At 41.1% G+C, this 22171-nt stretch overlaps 1 protein-coding gene across 3 annotated transcripts in view; it reads right to left on the minus strand.

Moving 5' to 3' along the window:
• TBC1D19 (TBC1 domain family member 19) overlaps positions 1-22171 on the minus strand; it is a 222241-nt gene that overhangs the window by 103688 nt on the left and 96382 nt on the right. For 2 of the 3 annotated variants that reach the window (XM_089657793.1, XM_089657791.1), the window contains exons 9-11: positions 19846-19918; positions 14103-14141; positions 11242-11354 (exon numbers count right to left, since the gene is read on the minus strand). In XM_089657793.1, coding sequence (XP_089513919.1) covers positions 11242-11354; positions 14103-14141; positions 19846-19918 — 225 coding nt within the window. The remainder of the gene's footprint in view (positions 1-11241; positions 11355-14102; positions 14142-19845; positions 19919-22171) is intronic. The other variant, XM_089657792.1, reaches the window with a different exon arrangement.

Below are 22171 nucleotides of genomic sequence, written 5' to 3' on the forward strand. Positions count from 1 at the left end.
AAGCCAATCAGTAGAGAGAGGTGGCAGGGCCAAGCCGCGGCTCTGTATGTGAATGGACACACAGAGCAGCAGCTCAGGAGCAATCCTACTTGGGTGCCCCCATAGCAAGCTGCTTGCTCTGGGAGCATTTGGCAAGAGGGAGGGGCTAGGAGCACCGGCGGGGGGAACCGAGAAGAGGAGGATCGGGTTTGTTTTGTGCAAAACCACAGAACAGGTAAGTATGACGTTTGTTTCTTTTTACATTGCTTTTAATATGACGTTAAATTAAATATACCGTAATTTTAATCTTGAATTAAATGGTCTGACAACTACATGTCTTTAATTGTACTTTCACCTATACCAGGCAAAGCAGAGATAAACTTTGTGATAATTACCTATCCGTCAATGGTCCAACATCCCTCACCAACATCTTCTACCCAGCTTCTTCCAGGTACCGGGCTGTAGCTCCCTTCATTAGCCAGCATGGCATGGCGTCATTCCTGTGCATGCACAGGATTGCAGTCATCCTGGCACACAGGCACTGTGCCAGAATGTAAAATGAGCTTGCGCTGCTCAGTGTACATTCCAAAAAAGACTGAGTGAGCAGTTTTTGAAAGCAGGAGTTTAGTTCTACTTTAAGGCATGCTCAGATCTTGTAACTTTGACATACCCATAACACAAGGTTGGCACCTGTTATCCAACTGACAACAGAACAGGTTACATACAAGGTGCCAGCCTCCAAGACTTGGGGCCCTTTTACACTTATTTCAGCCACACTGTTTTACCACACGAGCAATAATGTGTGGTATTTTGGACATTGACATTTGGTGCATTGTGTCAATGAAGCTTATTCATTTTGCACAGGAATGAACAAAACAAAACAAAAAAACCACACCAGCATCATTTTAGTAATGCAGCACTACACACCACATAGTATATGCAAAGCCATTACATAACCAGCTACTGTACTAAATCAATTCACTGCATACTCAGGGGAATTCAATAAACCAATAATGTCACTTTTCAGGCATTATGGCCCATTTAACATGGTCTGCACCTAATTCATGAAAGCCTTGCACCAGTTTGTATACAAGTACTGGAACAGATTCTGAAAGGATTGGCAGTAATTCGAACCAACTCAAAGTGTGCGAACAGAGAGATGGGTGTTCTGTGTGTTCATTACTTTATATGTTTGAATGTATTTTACATTTTCATCATTGTAGGCCACCCACGTCCTAGCAACCATGGATGCAGGTCACACTGAACTGACAGTGGGCAGTGAAGGGAAATGTATGTCTTTTTTGTCTGTCATTTTGTTTCCCCCCCCCCCCACTCCATGTTGTTTCTTGTATTCCATTTTGATTAATTGCTTTTATATTATACCCAGAATGAGTTAATGAATATATGCTGTGTAAGTTATGTGTTACAGAACTGTGCTCACACATTCTTTCTTTTTTTTATCTTAGCTTAGTCTTGGTAGAGGCAGGGAAAGTATCCAGTTATTTCTTTGTATTAACAGCATTTGTTTCTGCTATGATATAGTTAAAAGGCAAATACTTCTGTCCCATGGGAAAATAACTGTTGGTTACTTGTAACTGATTTCAAGGTCTGAGAAATCTCACATTCACAGCTTTGACAAGTATCCAGCGAAATCCTATTGTATGATTTTCTTTGTTACAATATAAGAAGAAGAATCTACGAATAAAGATTCAGATTGTCTTCTGGAAACCTGTGTGTGCATGCTAATTTCTTCCTTCCAGAACACAGTCTCTTGGGCCCAATATGGAACCGGAACCTACCAGTAATCATTAGAAGCACAAATCCCTTTCAGGCTGGGCCTCATGGGGAACTCTGTGATCGACAGTGGGTGCATCCATAGACAATATTGAGTCCAGGAGAGGCTCTGGAATCTGCCCACTGCCATCTGCTGTCAGTCACAGGCAAGGCAGACGTGATGGGGAACTAGAGTTTCCTATCAGGTTCCGATCACCCAACAACTCAAACTCACAGCCACTGCACTTGTTGGGTGGATGAAGCCTAATGGGGAACTCTGAGACTAATTCCCCAACAGGTCTGCCTTGCCTGTGATTCACAGCGTGCCACAGTAGGTAGATTCCAAAGCTATGGATCCATCCACTGTCAGCTGCTCTCAATCAAAAGTAAAGTTTCTCAGTTCTCCATCATGCTTCACCCACCTCAGTTTGACAGGTGCAGTGGACAAGGAAGGGAGTGCACTGAGGAAAGAGGGTCCAGAATGGACTCTCCCCATCACTAATTGCATGGACAGATTTATGTACCTTGAACAGGTACATAAATCAGGCACAAGCACTGCGATTTTTGAGCTGCATTCCAACCAAGTTCTAAAGGGTATCTACGACACCCTTTATGAATTCCCCAGACTGTGTATATAATGTCATCACCCCTGCACTGTACTTAAAGCAGCAGATCTCAGTACAAGTACTTGTTTCATATAATTTCCTTCATACACGCAAATGTATTAAGGCTAGGGATAAAGTAAAAGAAAATCATCTTCTCTCGTAGGTTAGTTGCCTATGACAAGCAGACAAAAAGGTATGTTATTCAACCCTAGAAAACTGATTACTTTGCCTCTATTTGGCTCCATATAATTACTGTGCCTCATGACTATGTCAAAGTGGAAATTAGATATGCTGAGGAGTCACTTGGGAAATGAAATCCTTTAGAATAATTTAGTGAAAAACGGTGTGTTTCAGCAACTCCTGGAAGCATCCACAACAAATTATTTCAAATGATTTGCAGTATATGAGCTTCTCTCAAACAAACCAATGATTAAAGGATAAGTTCACCTTTGGGAACATGTTACATGTTCCACCTGTTTTTAGGCATCCGCCGCCCTCCCTCTGACAGTACAGGGAGAAGTCTCCCTGTACTATCAGTCAAATTTGAAAACAGCGCATCCGTGCGGGGCTCCGCCCACATAGCCGCATCATTCATTCATGGACTTCCGTGAATTAGTGAACTGCAAGTCCAGACAGCCTTAGCGGCTGGCAGCTTGTAGTTTTCAATGAACTACCACGGAGCTGTGGAGCACCGTGGTAGTTCATGGAAGCTTTCTGTCAGAACATATACTCGACCATACATCCCATACCGCAAGCAAATATTCTTATAGGTCTGCAAGAGACCTGTATGGCATCAGCGATCTACTGATCGCTGGTGCAATGCTCTCCAGGCTCCTGTAGACAAAAATAATAGATGCACATATTTTTATCTGCAAAAAAATGTGCATTTATTACTTTTGTCTAAAAGGGGAACTTATCCTTTAATAAAGAATAAAATATATTGCACCTTAGTTGCACATCAAACCACAGATCCCACACACACACCTATGTCAATATTCTGTAATGAGTTGAAAGACTGACACAATTTTAGGAATTAAAGGGCTAGTCCACCAAAATGGCTCCAATTTTCCATTCAGCAATTTGTGTCTTTTTCTGTCTAATCCTACTGGACTCCAATAGTGGCCATACTGTACACAATTCAGTTTTCTTACCCAATCAATGTGCGATTCAATAAAAATCTGCAAACAATAGCTTTCTTCTTGCCACAATTTCATATAGACCAGATTTGTGGAGTGCACAACTAATAGTTGTCCTGTGGACAGATTCTCCCATCTGAGCTGTGGATCTCTGCAGCTCCTCCAGAGTTACCATCGGCCTTTTGGCTGCTTCTTGATTTGCAGTGTAACTGGTCCCTTTCTATGTTCTAAAATAGCTGGTTGAACCTGCCTGTTCCTGTGTCCGCCTATGTGTACTGATCACGGTAATCATGGATGCTGATCCATGATACCGTGGTCAGTTTACGTGCCTCTGTTATCCCACTCTGTGTTCAGAGACTCTTGCTCTCCCCCTTCCCTCCCTGCCTGTAATTTCTTAGTCTGTGTGTGTGTGACAGCAGATCTCCTCCCCATCCCTCCCCTCTTGCCTCTATTCTGCTGTGGCTGGAGTTACAATATATTTAAATCACTTGTATCCCCTCTGTTGTAGGAATATACACTAACTGGCCACTTTATTACTAGTTACACCTTTTCAATTGCTTGGTAACACAAATTGCTAATCAGCCAGACACGTGGCAGCAACTCAACACATGTAGGCATCTAGACGTGATGAAGACGACTTGCTAAAGTTCAAAGCGAGTTTCAGAACGGGGAAGAAAGGGGATTTAAGTGACTTTGAGCATGGCATGGTTGTTGGTGCCAGACGGGTTGGTCTGAGTATTTCAAAAACTGCTGATCTACTGCGATTTTCATGCACAACCACCTATAGGGTTTACAGAGAATGGTCTGAAAAACAGAAAATATCCAGTGAGCGGCAGTTGTGTGGACAAAAATGCCTTGTTAATGTCAGAGGTCAGAAGAGAATGGGCAGACGATGATCTCAAGATGATAGTCAACAGTAACTCAAATAACCACTCACAACCAAGATATGCAGAATACCATCTCTGAGCGCACAACACGTCGAACCTTGAAGAAGATGGGCTACATCAGCAGAAGACCACACCAGTTGCCACTCCTGTCAGCTAAGAACAGGGAACAGAGGCTACAATCTGCACATGCTCACCAAAACTGGACATTAGAAGATTAGATAAACGTTGCCTGGTCTGATGAGTCTTGATTTCAACTGCGATATTTAGATGATAGGGTCAGAATTTGGCATAAACAACATGAAAGCATGAATCCAACCTGCATTGTATCAACGGTTCATGTATGTGCAGCCGACAAAATCTGCAGCAACTGCGTGATACCATCATGTCATTATGGACCAAAATCTCTGAGGAATGTTTCCAACAACTTGTTGAATCTAAGCCATGAAAAATGAAGTCAGTTCTGAAGGCAAAAGGGGGTCCAACCAGGTACTAGCAAGGTGTACCTAATAAAGTGGCTGGTCAGTGTATAAGGTACAGTGTGTCAGAATTTTCTTAACTTCGAGATTTACTTCCCCATGTGTGTGGCATATAGATCAATTGTAGATCAAATATTCCTATTGGGAGAGATTGATCGTGAAAATAACTGATCGTTTATCAAAGCCTGTATGGCCACCATTAGTTTATAACTCTCAAGTGGAAAGTTGTCCTTACCAGGGGCGGACTGACCATTCGAGCACTCGGGCACTGCCTGAGGGCCCGGGGTCAGTAGGGGGCCCCATGAGATGCCCCTGGTACCTTTCATTGGCTTTTTTGGGTGTGGACGAGGACACAGGGGCCCTATGATCGCCTATTACCCGGGGGCCCCATGAGTTGTCAGTCCACCCCTGGTCCTTACCTATGCGTCACAGCAGGGGAAAAAGAAGATGTTTCAACTAACTAAAAAATCACCCTATAAGAAGAAAGTCCCCTCAACTGATCAAGGTGTTCCTAACTTCTCTAGAATATAGAAACAACCCAATTATCATACATAATACTCAAAACAGACATAATTTGTAGTTTTTATTGGCTCAGGGTAATCTATGGTCTGTTCATCATGGCTGAGAACAATTCACTCTCTGTGTGGCTGTAACTGACTTTTAGGCCTCTTTCACATGGGCGCCCTTACGCATACATCTGTGCGAAGGGCCACGGTTGCCCACATGGGATGCACAGGTGTTCTATGCATCCATGCAGGCAGTCCTATTCTTGTCTATTGGGACACAGCCGCTGCTCCCAATTTGACATCTGTATGGATGCAGGTGTGTGTCCATGAACACAGACGGTGTGGGTTGGGGGACACGTACCCACACCAATGCCAAATTGAGAGCAGCAACTGTGTTACTGCAGCTACTGTGTCCCAGTACACAAAAACAGGACTGCCTGCACGCAGATACATGGAACACCTGTGCGTCCTGTGCAGTAAAACATGTCCTTCACACAGATATACACCATGTGCACACATATTAATGAGGCCTTATTGCAAAATATGTTCAGCAAAATGATTGCACTGACATACAAAGAGCCACTAGTGGGATAATCTGAACACTAGTAAAACAAACATGGAAAATTCACCAAAACAAAGTCTTATTCACTTAAGCCCTACTATAACTAAATCTGTTACACACTTTAAAATCACTATAAGTTCTTTTTTAACCAAGTTTTAAAAGACTATTCAGAAACATACTGCTGATTACAGACAACACAAGCTCTGTCCTACAACGGGAAGTTCAGGACAGGCATTTTACAAGGTTGTGAGTGATGAGACAGCCAAAGATTAATAACGGAGTTATAATCACTCTTTCCTCTGCATTACCACTTGTTATCCTTTTGAGAATCAATTAACGCTGGAACAGCATGACAATAAAAGTTGCCAGAGTTAAGAAATGGTTCCAGCTGATTATTAAATTAGCCCCGTGAGACATTCTGAAGTTAACATATCTTCAGAACACAAGCTACTGGGCATTCTGTACTAGTCTGCTAGTAAAGTAATTAATGAGTCAGTGATGTCCTGCTATGGACCTCCAGTGCAGGCAAACATGTTCTCAAAGTATGGGATTAACCAAAAGAAATGTCATGTACCCTTTCAATCTCCACACAGGTCATTGGGTAATAATATGCAAAATTAAATAGTGAAATTGCTCATACAGTTTAGCCACTTCCCCATCTTTGGAAGAAACCATGGGACATCAATTTGAGAGCAGACACGTCGTGCAGAAACATGTTCATGACAGTTTGTCTGCATTTTTCACAGGAGCTATTCCACTGGCAAAAGTGGCATAATCTCCAAATATGTACATTTAAAGAGAATAAATAGTGTATGTTAAGTAAACACATAGTTACAGTTAGGTCCATATATATTTGGACACAGGCACAATTTTCATACTTTTGGCTCTGTATGCCACCAGAATAAATTAAAAGGAAACAATCCAAATTAATTTGAAGTGCCGAATTACAGCTTTAATTCAAAGGGTTGAACATAAATATCAAGTACAAATTTGAGGAACTGCAACCATTTTTATACACAGTCCCTCCATTTTTAGGGGCTTAAATGTAATTGTAGAAATTAATATAATCATAAATAAAATGTCCCATTTTTAGTATTTTGTTGAGAATCCTTTATTGGCAATGACTGCCTGAAGTCTGGAACTCATGGACATTACCAAAGACTGGGTCTCCTCCTTTCAGATGCTTTGCCAGGCTCTAACTGCAGCTGTGTCAGGGATCGTGGTGGCGCACGGGTCTGCGCATGCGCAGAACGCCGATGCGCACTAGCCGGCGGGGAGTAGGGCATAGGCAACCGCGGCAACAGCGGCGACCGCGCATGCGCACTCGAGATCGCACGCCTGGCACCAATAAGAGCACAGGGTGCACTATTTAAACCAGCCCTGTGCATCTCCAAATTGCCGCATGGTCTTGTTCCTGCTCGTTCTGTCCAGTGATTGCCTTGTTGAGACCCAGTCTGACCCGGATCCTGTTGCTTATCTCCTGCTCTGACCTTTGGCTCGTCCTGACTATTCTCTGCCTGATCCTGATTGTCTGACCTCCTGTTGCTGAACCTGGCCTGTGATCCGTTTATCCTTTTGCCTGCTGCTCTGTACCATCTGCCTCAGCTGTTACCGACCCGACCTGCCATTGGCGGCTACCTCTACCACAGCTGGTTGTACTCGGGGGTCGCGACCTGGTCTCAGCATGCTTCAAGTCCATCCCCACCATCAGGGGCTCTGGTGAACCAGCAGACTGAGGCTTAGACTCTGCGCCCTGGGGAATTCCGGCCTGTGGGTCACTAGAGGCTGCCACCAGTCGGCTCCTGACAAGCTGTCTTCAGTTGCTCCTTGTTTGTGGGTCTTTCTGCCTTTAGTTTTGCCTTCAACAAGTGAAATGCATGCTCAATTGGGTTGAAATCAGGTGACTGACTCGGCCATTGCAGAATATTCCACTTCTTTTCCTTCAAAAGCTCCTGGGTTGCTTTTGCAATGTGTTTTGGATCATTGTCCATCTGTACTGTGAAGCAATCAACTTTGCTGCATTTGGCTGAATCTGGGCTGACAGTTTATCTCTAAACACTGCAGAATTCATCCATCTGCTTCTGTCTTCTGTCACATCATCAATAAACACCAATGACCCAGTGACACTAGAAGCCATGCATGCCCATGTCATCACACTGCCTCCACCATGTTTTACAGATGACGTTGTGTGCTTTGGATCATGAGCTGTTCCAAACCTTCTCCACATTTTTTCTTCTTGTCATTCTGGTACAGATTAATCTTAGTTTCATCCATCCAAAGAATGCTTTCTCAAAACTGGTCTGGCTTTTTTAGATGTTTTTTGGCAAAGTCTAATCTGTCTGTTCAATTCTTCAGGCTTATGAATGGTTTGCACCTTGTGGTGAACCCTCTGTATTTGCTCTCATGAAGTCTTCTCTTGATTGTAAACTTTGACAATGATACGCCCACCTCCTGGAGAGTGTCCTTCACTTGTCTGGATGTTGTGAATGGGTTTTTCTTTACCATAGAGAGGATCCTGTGATCATCCACCACTGTAGTCTTCCGTGGACGTCCATGCCTTTTTATGTTGCTGAGCTCACCAGTGCTTTCTTCTTTCCTCAGAATGTACCAAACTGTTGATTTGGCCACTCCTAATGTTACTGCTATCTCTCTGATGGATTTTTTTCATTTTTGAAGCCTTACAATGGCCTGTTTCACTTGCATGGACAGCTCCTTTGAATCAATCCTTTGAACACATGATGCAGGTTTACAGCAATAGATTCCAAATGCATATACCACACTTCAGACAAGATCAACTTCAGACCTTTTATCTACTTAATTGATGAAGAAATAACAAAGGAGTATCCCACACCTGGCCATGAAACAGCTTTTGATTCAATTGTCCAATTACTTTTGGTCCCTTGAAAATGGGGGGATGGCTACTGTTAAGAGCTGTGATTCCTAAACCCTTCCTCCAATTTGGATGTACATACCCTCAAATTAAACATGAGAGTGTGCACTTTCAGCCCAAATCCATTATATGACTATAGCTTGAATATGTTTTGGTAAATACCTGAAAAATCTAAAATCGTGCCTTTGTCCAAATATATATGGACCTAATTGTATGAGTTTTTATTTCATTGGGAGCAGTTTTACCTGTCAATAGATTTGTATTTCTGTCTATTTAGATCTAAAATGTATACAGCCCTGTCTGCCAGACAGCAAAGAAAGATGACCTGACATTTCTCTATTACAGATTAAAAATATAGACTGGTCATCTACCTGGTAAAAGAGTGTGATTAGACAGCAAAGGGCCATTAGGAGGCTGATATATTCATCACTTTGCTCTCTCCACCTGTCAGCTCGCTCCCTGTCAGCATGATTGTATGCAGGAACGATGCCAGCCACTTAGTTACTCAGAAGGTGATTAAAAGGGGCTGATACCAAGTTGAATTCTGGTACTTAAAATATATCTACATCTAGGACAAAAACATAAATATACCAGATTATTAGACATAATTAGTATGTGGTGGCTACATTACATTTTAATATCCATGCATTTCCTGTCCTAAATATCAAGATTAAAAAAAGCAAAAGCAGCGCTCAGGTCTATAAGCATCCCAGGAACACAGTAACAGTCACTCACTGAGGTGTGGCCCTCCAAAGATTGTAGAATCTTGGTAATACTGGAAGAAAGCAAAAAAGGGTGCACTCACCTCGTGCATTACCGTGATAAAAAAAGCATATACTCACAAACCAAGAGTCATGTAAACAAACAAGGAACCAATGTAACCGTCCAAGCAAATGGTGGTCTTGCGACAGGGTATGCTAACACATTTCAGGAGACGAACTCCCTTCGTCTATTCCTCCATCAACAGTGGGGACTATTCCTCCATCAACAGTAGGGCATAATTCCTGCCACTGACACAAATGATGGGGCACTATTCCTCCCACTAATATTAATGATGCAACAGTATTCTTCCCACTGAAACCGACAATGGGGCAGTATCCCTCCCACTGGCTGCAACAATGGGGCACAAGGTCTTCAGCTGATACCAATGATGGGGGCACGATGTATGCCCTTAATACCAATGATGGGGGATTACTCCTCCTCCTACTGACCACCAACCCTAAGGTAAGGTTTATTCTAATTGATGCTAGGTCAGGGACATTTTCTACCCATGCTGGCCACAATCCGGCCCCCTGAAAATCTGAAGGACAGTAAACTGGCCCTTTGTTTGAAATGTTTGGAGACCCCTGATATAGAGCTTGCTCTTTTGGTGTCCCCAACTCATTTCTGCCTTAGTTAATCAAGAAATGCTGACAGCTAACAGTGCTTGAGGTGGCATTTCCTGCTGAGGAGACCAGCCACACCAGCTGACTACATCTGTGTTGGGTGACTGGTCTCCTCCATGTCCCTCAACAGTTCTGCAAGGGAAGGCTATGTGATGTAAAGAGCCCTGCAGTCTCCTCATCCCTGTACTGCTGAAAGACGATGGTCCTGAATCCAGGTGATGACATCACTCAAATTTCACCTGGCAGGGGGATACCAAATAAAAATAAGAAATGTAATTGTTCTAGAGAAGTGGGGAAGAGTTGGCAACAAAAATGTCTGGAGGCGTGCTATAAAATGAGACCGATTTACCTTTAAATCTATAAAACTGTTTTTCCAAATCATATTAACCTGCAAAAACCAGTGGAACTTTACACATAACAACTTGATAAAAAATAATGTTCTTTAACAAGGAACAAAGATTACACATTAGAAAATTATGCTACCACAATTAGTGGGTACTGTAAATTCCCTCCAACATTGCTCCTGCCCTTGAGCAACAACAAATATTTAGGCTGTCAGCAGATAGGCCTCTACATTGTTGGCACAGTGACAAAAAATAGAGACAAACTGAGCATGTGAAGAACAGGGTGAGACAGTGTATTACTGGATTTTCAACAGTATAGGCATTTATTTTAATGTTTTACATAGCCATACATGCAAAAGGGGCCAGCCTGAAGTGCTCTAGCAGGCTTTCATTTTCTGACTTTAATGAACCATAGCCAAGTAAACCCACTTTGGCTTTTACTGTCACACTTAGCTGGTAAAATTATTGCATATATAGAAATCAGGCTGTTTAACATAAATAATAAAATACAGGGGAGCCCAGTCACGTGACCTGTCAAAGCTCTCTCTGCGTTTATGAATGGGCCATAGTGTGGTCTTACATAGCAGGTATAACAGGGAACACATTCGTTATAAATCAACCCCAAAGTTGATCTTTGCAGATAAAGCCCCTTTCAAGTTCATTCTTGCCTTTCACAGACTGGATGCTTTCTATCTTACCTCTGGTTGGTCTGAGATATTCAGAATGAGTGCCCATAATTCAGCACGGAGGGCTGTTGAGCATCCTTGGCGCACATACTGCTGAGCTGCAGCACTGTCATGTTCTTCTAGGACTAAATGAAGGAAACAAAAACAAAACAATTGCGCATTTTGACCCTTTTCCTTTTTCATGATTTCCTGGCTAATAGGTTTTAGGATAACAGATCCAACATTGGTACCATATGTGATGATGGATACAGTGGGGTAAATAATTATTTGATCCTCTGCAGATTTTGTAAGTTTGCCCACTTACAAATAAATTAAGTCTATAATTTTTTATCATAGGTGTATTTTAAATGATAGAGACAGAATATCAACCAAAAATCCAGCAAAGACACATGATACAAATATTATAGATTGAGTTGCAGTTCAGTGAGTAAAATAAGTATTTGATCCCCTTACCAACCAACAATAATTCTGGCTCCCACATACTAGCTATAAGCTCATGTGTTAGTCCTGTCAATTTAAGAAGGTGCTCCTAATGACAACTCGTTATGTGTATAAAAGACAACTGCCCACAGAATCTCACTCTTCCTAACCATCATGGGCAAGACCAAAGAGCTACCAAAAGACATCAGGTACAAGATTGTAGACCTGCACAAGGCTGGAATGGACTACAAGACCATCAGCAAGAAGCTTGGTGAGAAGGAGACAACTGTTCAAGTGATTATTTTCAAATGAAAGACATACAAAATAACCATCCATCGCCCTCGGTCTGGAGCTCCATGCAAGATTTTGCCTCATGGGGGCATGAGAAAAGTGAGCCAAGAACTACACAGGAGGAGCTTGTGAATGATCTCAAGACAGTTGGGACCACAGTCACCAAACAAACCATTGGTAACACAATACATCACCATGGACTGAAATCCTGCATTGCCTGCAAGGTCCCCCTCCTCAAGAAGGCACATGTACAGGCCCATCTGAAGTTTGCCATTGAACATCTAAATGATTCAGAGAAGGATTGGGAGAAAATGCTGTGGTCAGATGAGACCAAAATTGAGCTCTTTGGCATTAACTCGACTTGCAGTGTTTGGAAGAAGAAAATGCTGACTATGACCCTAAGAACACCATCCCTATCCCTACAGTCAAGCACGAAGGTGAAAACATTATGCTGTGGGGCTGTTTTTCTGCTAAAAGGTACAGGCCGACTTTGTTGCATTGAGGGGCCAATGGACAGGGCCATGTATCGTAAAATCTTGGATGAGAACCTCCTTCCCTTAGCGAGAACACTGAAGATGGGTCGTGGATGGGTCTTCCAGCATGACAATGACCCAAAACATACCACCCAGGCAACAAAGGAGTGGTTCAAGAAGAAGCAAATTAAAGTCATGGAGTGGCCTAGCCATTCTCCAGACCTTAATCCTATAGAAAATATATGGACGGAGCTGAAACTTTGAGTTGCCAAGCGACAGCCAAGAAACCTTAAAGATTTAGAGAAGATTTGTAAAAAAGAGTGGACCAAAATCCATCCTGAGACGTGTGCAAACCTGGTAACCAACTACAAGAAACGTCTTACCTCGGTGCTTGCCAACAAGGGGTTCTCCACCAAGTACTAAGTCATGTTTTGGTTGGTGATCAAATACTCATTTTACTCACTGAACTGCAACTCAATTTATAACATTTGTATCATGTGTTTTTTCTGGATTTTTGGTTGATATTCTGTCTCTATCATTTGAAATACACCGATAATAAATATTATAGACCCTTCTTTTCTTTGTAAGTGTGCAGACTCACAAAATCTGCAAGGGATCAAATAACTATTTTCCCCAATGTATGTAATACATACATACTGCTTTCCCAAGCACTAGCAATAGTAAATAAAGTGTAAGCTTAACACACAGTGGAAATGCATACATTTCTTACCTGTCAAAAATGTGTCATTTTGTCCAGCCATTTTTCTAACCTTCCTGCCAGACACTATAAAAGGTCCTAACCATTTACTTTTCACCACTGCAGTCAAAGCAATGCAGCTTGGTCAAGTCTCTGATTGGATAATGAGAGACCAGCAGCTGTCTTGTGAGGTCATCTCTGCAATCTTATTCAAATAGCAGACTCCATTTGCTAGATTCAAAGCCCTGTGCCAAACAAATATGCCTGGCTAGCTTTCCCTCCTAGTCTGGATGCTGATGTGCAGATGATTACAGAAGGATCTTGACAAGCAAAGCAGAGTCAGGTTAAAAAACACAGGAAAAATGTGTAGTCTCCCTTCTCACCTACAGGTGCCATAAAGGAGATCAGAAAAGACAGATCTGCAAACTTGTCCTTGTTCAATGGCTCAGTGTTTGTTCTTAACAAACTCAATCATATAGGTTGATACATTTCTTTGGTCAGTCAATGGACTTTTAATATTATAGGCTTGAACTGAGCTTCATTATCAAGAATCATAATTAAAAACAGGAAAATGTGTAGTATCCCTCTTCGCCTACAGCTGTCAAAGGAGATATCACTACAGATGATATGCTGTGTTAAAAATGGTCAAACTGTTTTAGATGTGACAATATTCCATGAATACATGAAGAAATTATGTGAGCGGTAATAAGAACAGCAATTAAAAGATTTACTGAAAACTTTACAGACAGCAAAATAAATGAAGTTTCACACCATGACATGTGCATTAAATCCAAAAGAGAACATCATTTGATGGCTCTCTGCTGAGCCTTCAATTGTCAGCAGTGTGCTCTATTACTTTCACGTCATTTACGGGGTTCTTATTCCAGCAATTATAAGCACCAGTTTTATATATAACAGTGTGCATATAATTTAACAAAATATCCAAGAGACATATCTACAAGACAAAGGACAAAGCAATGAACATTACTTACTTTTCTTTCCAATGCGCAAATGTCCATTTTCAAACAATTCTTAAAATCAAAGCAATAAAAAGTTAAATTACATTTGGGTCTCTCATTACATTCTATAACTCAACTGTAATCAAGAAATAAACCAACATGTCACCAACTTTACTGGTAAATTTTTTCAATACAATGATACAAAGGGAGTCCTTTAGACTTAATAGGTATCATAATAAAAAGGCCCTGAGGAACTTTAGATCAGCAAACCACTTTCACTCTTGTAATTACATCTTGAAGTTGAACTTCAGACGAACAGCTAAATACAGAGATAGTATACATATATGGTAGTTATTTTATCTGTCATAGGATTTGTATTTCTAATCACCCAGTCCAAAAATGTTCAAAAAAGCTCTTACACACAGCTCAGCCCTGTCTGTCAGGGCAGGATTTTGTGTACTCTAGGTAAGTAACATTCACACATCTTGTCCCTTCCCCTGTCTATGAGTAGACAGTGAAAGGAGAAGCAGCCGACTAATGAGCTCATCTGTCTGAACTTTTCTCCTTTTAGCATGGTTCTTGTTAGCACATAACCAATGCAGCAACTGATTGGTTCTTTGTGCTGCTTCTCCCTCTTCCTATTAGCACTCTACTGTACAGGGACCGAAAGAGACTGATAAGTCAGATTCAGGTACTTTACGCGGTTTGCATTAAAAAAATATTTTTTTACTTGCCATAAAATCTTTTTCTTGAAGTCCATTGAGGGACACAGGAATTCAGGAACAGTCAGGTTATACTGCAGCCTACAGGAGGCTGGGACACTGGCAAAAAGAAAAAAATGATAAGCCACCCCCTGTATAACCTGTCCTCTTCCCAAAATTCCTGTTTTGTGAAAAAGCAGTGCCAAGGGCAAGAACAAAAACACAGAGGGGTGGGGCCTGTTCCCCTCAGTGAATTTCAAGACTTTCTTTTCTTGTTTCTCATCTATTGAGGCAAAAAGGAATTCATTGGGATGTCCAAAAACAGTCCAACTGAGGGGCGTGCAACAGTCACAACAGGTCCATAAAAAGGAATTGGTAACTTTCTGAAACTAAGAACTACCTGAAGGACAAATAACTGAATCTGAGCCAGAGACAGAAACCCTCTGCAGGACAGGGGAACTGTCAATGACCAAAGGAAGGCCACAGAGGATCAACCTCAAAGTGCAGCACAAAAGAAATCACTGCCAAAAGGAATGACTTCACACAAAGGAACACTGAGCCTGACCAGCAAGAGACTGTGAAACCAAACTTGTGGAGAAACAAAAAACCTGATAAGAAAGAAAAAGAACAACAGTATTTGGTCAACAGAAAAAACACTGGGACCCGGGAGTTCCCCAAAAGGATCCTTGGGCAACAATAGACCCTCAAGCAAAGACCAGCCAGCCTACATGTGAAGACCCAAGCCTTACACTCCCAATTCTTATGATTCAGGGGAGAATGCTTCCATAATGGGTATCAGGATGCCTGGCTGGGCAACTAAATTTGGCAAGATATCCAGGAATGTGAGAAAACAATACCACATATTATCCCAAGAGGTTAGCAAAGTGGCCCCATGAGATTGGTAGAGGACTCAAGGATACCAAAACTGAACTCAACCTGTCTGAAAAAGGGGGTAGGGTGCAGAAGAGGTATCTCTACAAAGGGATGGAAAGCATACCCCAACCCCAAACTGATGCAAGAGAACATCAGGTGATGGTAAATCTATCCACCTGAAGGTGTGTCTGGGGACTGTCAAATACAATCTGCAGAAGTAGGCCATGCCTAACTTTAAGCACAGAACATGTTTCTAGGAATTTACTTACCTGCTCTGGTCCAGCAAAGTATACATTATTGTGGAGCGATGGACAGGAACTTAGATATACTTCTAAAAATATTCACCTGATTAGGAGTCACATGAGGGGCTCTGGAGAAACTTCCTTAAAAGGCTGGATCAGCCACAGACGAAGGATTCATCTTCGAATGATCAGGTTTTATGAGGGCCTTTAGACATACTCTGTCTCCAACAGGGAGTACACATTTAGCAGGAAAACAGCATTTTCCGCCTGTTGACAAACCAGAGGGTACCAAGCCCTTCAGCAACTACTTCTGTTTGCCATGCAGGTGATGAGGTTCACCCTGTGTGCAAACCTCTCTCTTTGGAGTGCGGACCACTGGATGAGGACAACCAGATGTCAATGCCTTGATTCCAGGAAGGTCAGGGTGGTCAAAAGTAGAACTCTCAATGGTGCCCATCATAGGGACCAGGCCACTTGTCCTGTCTCAGTGAAGATTTCCAAACCTAGAGGTGAAGGTATTGCAACAACTAGGTGATGTACAATAGAGTCAGACACAGAAAACCAACTCACCCTGAGATCCTCTGATGAAAAGGAGACCATCTGCTCTGAGGACATCCTAACAAGCAGGGTTCCCCCCGAATGAGGTAAGAGACCATCTTGCTCACCGAAAGAGATTGAGTGGACCCACCAGGAACCTCCTGCTCTATAGAGATCAGCTGACTGTCTTATCCTGAGCTTAGGCCCCTGCACTATGGGGGGAGCTGAAAAATACCAAGTACCAACAAATAAGGGAGAGGTTGCTCTCTCAAGGATTTATTCAAATAGCTGGTGCAGTAGAAAAGTATGTGCAGATGTTGGACCTAAAATACCAATGATGTTGGAACAGCAGGCTAATCCTCCAGATGCAGAGTAATACACACTGCATCAGTAAGGTTTGAAACAACCCTCTGTAAATTTGAGACAACAGCAGGAGAGTACTGTGCCCCAAAAACAGTCTTTTTAAAGCTAGGCTGTTTGGACTCTGACACTTAACCAGATATGGTAAAATGGGCAGCAGGCCTGGTTTTATTTAAGGGTTCAGGAGGGTCAGAGACAGACTCTGCAGATAACACGTAGAACCTGTGCAGGCAGAATGGCTTTGAGCGCAAACCCCTAGGGTGTTCTTAGTAGGCCTGCAAAAACGAGCATCTCCAAATCCAGTAGGGGAGTATAGGCTGAGGTTACCCATAGGAGTGGAAATGTTCTTTATGTGTCTTAGCAAAAACACATTGCATCCCCACAGTAGTAATGCATCTAGGCCAAAGTGAGCCAAGGCCTCAGGTACTCACAACACCCAACAGCTGGTGCTCATGAAAGTTCCAACTAGCTGTAGGTGATCAAGTCACTGTAGCCAGGCAGGGAGAACAAACCAGATATCAGAGATCCATGTGGTGCGTCAAAAGCAGGAACAGCTGCAGATGTTACTTCCTCCAGGATGAAGAGCGGGAAGAGAATGCAGTGCATGCATGGCACACCCCCCAGCAGATGACATCAGCACTTAATCCCTCAGCCTTAACCCTTACTACTTTAGAACTGACAGTAGCCAGAAATCTGAAAGCCCAGAGGTGCAAACAGTGAAATAGGTCCCAATGCTTCAGCCTGACCAGCCTTACTCACTGTGTGAATCTTCTGAGACAAGGTCACACCTGGAGCTGTGTCACATTTCTGAACGTGAAAAGAGCTCAGCAACAACCTAACACTGTACAATAAGGTCTGGAAGTGCTACAAGCCCAGTCCCAGAAGGTCATGGTCCAGACCAACGGTCATGGTCCACACCAAAGGTCATGATCCAACGAAGGAACAAACTTCACAAACTAAGGAAGGCTACAATAGAAAAGAAGATTTTTCTCCAACCTCCTAGGACACTAGCAAAAAACTAAGGCATGCTGTGGAAAGGAGAGGCAAAATATGGACTGGCTAACAATTTTTCTGTTTGTCAGTGTCGCAACCACCTGTAGGCAGCGGTATAACCTGACTGTTTCTGAATTACTGTTTTCCTGGAGTTCAACTTTAGAGTGTACATCCAGGGAAAACATTTTTACTTTTTATTTACATAGGGTAAGAATTAGAAACCTTGTTTCATTTTTACCGCTATCGAATGCTCTACTCACTAACTACCCTGGTGATGTTGTTACCAGAGATAAAAACTTTATTTTTGGTAGACTATGGAAAGGCTAAAGCGTCTGTCAGCTTTTTATGCCTATGTCTATATCCCTGTCTGATTAAACCATGGTCAACCAGGTTGGAATGTGAAAGAAAATATCTGTAATTGAGCCCTGTATTGCAGTAAACCCAACAAGGGTTCTAACCTTCCCCCACATACTACTTGTATAAAAAAAGAAAAAAAAAAAAAACTTTCCTCACATCATCCAAAAATAAAAAATAAATAGTTCTGGATATACATACTTTTATTACACAAAGTTCTCTAAAAAGCCACAGTTTTTTCTTCTTGTAGTAATTAGCATTTTTTTCAGTTAAAGGTGGGAGACAAAGACATCATACTACCAACAAGTGGAGCTTAAACATATACAGCAGAAGTGGAATTTTACTAAATACTTAAAAGTTTTAAAGTGACTGCAAGGTTTTTCAGTTAATCTAAATTAGAGGAAACTAACCACTCAAAGCAATACCTACTTAAAACCAGCACTAACATAATAAGCACACCAGTCCACATATAGTATGTACATACTGTATGATGCCTCCATTAATCCAACTGAAGTATTCAGGGTTTTTTTTTTTTCTAATTGGAAAACGTTTTTTGGGTCCAACAGATATTCTCAGGACTTTTTCTTTTCTCCAAGTACCTAATCTGAGAGAATACCAGTCCATACCTAGCTTGTACGCATATAGCCCTTTGGGCTTGTTCACATGTGTACGTTGATTATGAAAAATGAAGAAATGATCAGTAATGTGCCTATAGAATTTATGACATGTTTTTGATGCACTTTTGTTGTTTTTTCTGCAGCTTTGAAGAAACAACAAGAATGCTGATAAATGCCCATAAAAGTGTTGTTTTTCTAGTGTGAAGTCTATAACCAGTCCTCCCAGAACACGCCTTACGGGCCAGGCTGCTACACGATCCGTCACCTGCTATGTCCACCAGACACAGCAGATGACCGACCAGTATACTGGCCACTGCTGGTATCATGCGATTGCTGTGACCAATCACTGTAGATCACATGACAATTGTACACAATGGATCGCTTTCATTCATGCCATCCATTGCGTAATATTGTGTTGCTCGCTGTGATTGGTCACAGTGATCATATGGTACCGACAGGGCCAATCACGGCTCATCTGTACCATATGATTAGCTGTGGCCAATCGCAGCTAACCACAACAGTAAACACTGAATAAATCAATTTCATTCAGTAAAAATGGTTGCTTATACCAGTGAAATTCTGTGTTATAAGCAAGCATAATGTTTAAAAAAAATTCTGATCACTTCCCCATTATGGTAACATTATAATGCTCTGGTAACAGTGTGTTAAAAAGCAATTCTAAAAAAAAGAAAAAAAAAGAAAGAAAATGTAATGAAAAAGAAAAAAAATATATATATATATAAATATTTTTTTCACATACTGTCACCAGTCAGTATCCTTGGGCACCACCACACCAGTTATATGATGACGCTGTACTGCACTAGTGACAGTATGTAAAAAATATATATCGGCCATCAGTACATCAAGATTGATTGATTTTGTGATACACATGCCACAGTTTGTATACTCTATAACTAAATAATAAACACTTATTTGGGTTATTACTGACACAGTTAGTCATAAATCAGGCTGTCCCTCATTAAAAAAAATCTCTACAAAAGGTTGATAGTGTATTTGCGTCCTGTGCGTCTGTATTCCTGGGCAGTGTGACAGTTTGAAAAGGTCTGAAAAATGTATAATTAAAAGTCATGATACCTACCTGGTGGGACTGGCGTAGAGTCATCCACTCCTAGCTGACCTGTGTTTAAGTTAAGTTCCCCAAAGAATTCTCTCTAGATTTAAAAAGAAAAAACAACATTCTACCCGGGAAAAATACAGTTATGTAATTCATAATTTAATATTTGTTTATTCCTGGTATTTATATAGCACTGACAAATTACACAGCACTTTGCATACTGTACATTCACATTTAGAGTGATATTAAACTAATTTTTTTACTTCAATTCTTCTAAAATATCAAGTATACCATGGCTTTTTTTTTTTTTGTTAGTTTAATATCAGTTTTTGGGCTTTCTTTTTTGCCCTGTGCACGCTCCTTATCCTCCACTGATACACGCTTATCACTACTGCAGTGAGCAGTGCCATTATTTCTGGTCACAAGCTCTGTTCTATGTGTAAAGCAATTATAGAGATGAATTTGTCTGCACAAAGATGTGTAGTCCATCTGGGGGTTGAGCAAGAAAGAGTGGCTATGTTCATATACACAAGGGGGCAAGGAGAATGAATGTAGCCACCCTAGACCAGGAAGTATGAGAAGAGCAGAGAAAAGCTTGCATTTTAGAGATAAAACAAAAGGAAGAGAGACAAAGAAAGTACATTCTACTTATATTTAAACATATTGCATTTATTTTATTTAAAAAAAATGTGAGTTTAGTGTCACTTTAATTATACTATGCTTTAAAATGTCTAGGACAGATATTCAGGCTGTCCCTAAGTTCCTTACATTAAATTCTGAATCTCTCAGGAGGTGAGTATTCACAAAACCCCTAGAGAACAAGAATGACAGACTGTCATTCACAGACTGTTTACAAACCACAGCTTTAGAGCAACCTAAATTTACAGCTGCTAACATGTAGTATATTCCACAAATCCCCCACTCAATCAGGAATACGGAGAGTACTTAGACATTCTGGTGATGATGGTGATCAATACCTAGGAAACCATAAATTAGAACACATTTTTCTTCTAGGCAACATTAACAAGTAGAGTAAATGCCCAGAAAACCAGAAATAGGAGTTTATAAAAGAAATAACTAAAAATGATAATGATAATGTTAAAGCGTTAATAAACTAAAAAGCAAATATTTAAATATATTGCAGCTTACCAATTCTTAAATGTGATGGCTCCATTGGCTTTCTTTTTTTAGACTTTCTTTCTTTTACTTTCATCTGGTGATCCAGCCAGTAAGTAACCTGTTTGTCAACAGAAAAACTGTCTTGCAGATGTAGCACAGTGCTGGGACAAACCATTTACCACTAACGGGGTGCTTACATTGATCAGATTTTATTTATTCCTTTTAAAACCTTTATCCCAAAAAGTAAAAAAAGAAGTTTTGCTGTAACTGCTAGCTAAAAGCGAAACTTCACCCAAAAGGGGAAGTTCCACTTTTCCACCTACTCCTTCCCTCTTATCCCACTTTTGGAAACTGTTATTTTTTGTGGGGAGTGGGCACCTGGTTTTGAAAGCTACCTGCTCCCACATCTGCCTGGATCGCCTAGACAAAAAGTCAGCAGCTAAAGTATTTATTCATTTTTGTTACCAATTAATCATTACAAATTTTTGGGGGGAGACTAAAGTTCCTCCTTAACTACCCCCAGACTGGTAATGCTGCTGTCCAAAGGTACCCCCTGTGCTCCTTCATCCAGAGAGGGGACATTCTAATACAGGAGGTGTATTGCTGGCCATATCACCAGGTGAAAACTGGGAGGGGGAGCGAAAAAAAAAAAAAAGGAAAGAAAACCACATCTAAGGATTGGTAAAGTACAACAGATTACATTTCTGATTTTGAGTTTAATATCGCTTTGAGTATGTAAAAGCTTTCATCATACAGAAACTGAGATGTCAATAGGTCCAATTCACATATCCGCATAAAAGTTCATTCCTAGCTCTGCATCATTTCATGATATTATACGAGTTCATTATTTTATCACAAGATCATTTTCACATCAAGATGTTTAAATCACAAATATTTTGCAGAGTTGTTTTTCTGCAAAAAATAGATATTATTCTAGTTACTATTGGAAGCTTCTATTTCTCATGAACTGATATTTGAGCTTCTCCTGAAACTACTAACACCTCAACAACTGCTCAGGGGAAGTCAAATTTAACATAATCTAAAAGGTAACAGTATTAGCAGCAAAAACGTGCAGTCATTTTCATGGAATAACTTTTTCACAGAGAATATCACAATGCATCGATAATGTGTGATCCATGAGTTAAATTCAGCAGATCCATGGGATAAAAGGATTAAAGAAGGCTTACCAATGCGAATATGTACTTTGTAACTATATAGTTAGTCAACTGGA

Source organism: Staurois parvus, unplaced genomic scaffold, assembly GCF_062004578.1.
Source record: "Staurois parvus isolate SC_StPar_1 unplaced genomic scaffold, SC_StPar_1.0 ptg001028l, whole genome shotgun sequence".
Classification (NCBI taxonomy): Eukaryota; Metazoa; Chordata; class Amphibia; order Anura; family Ranidae; genus Staurois; species Staurois parvus.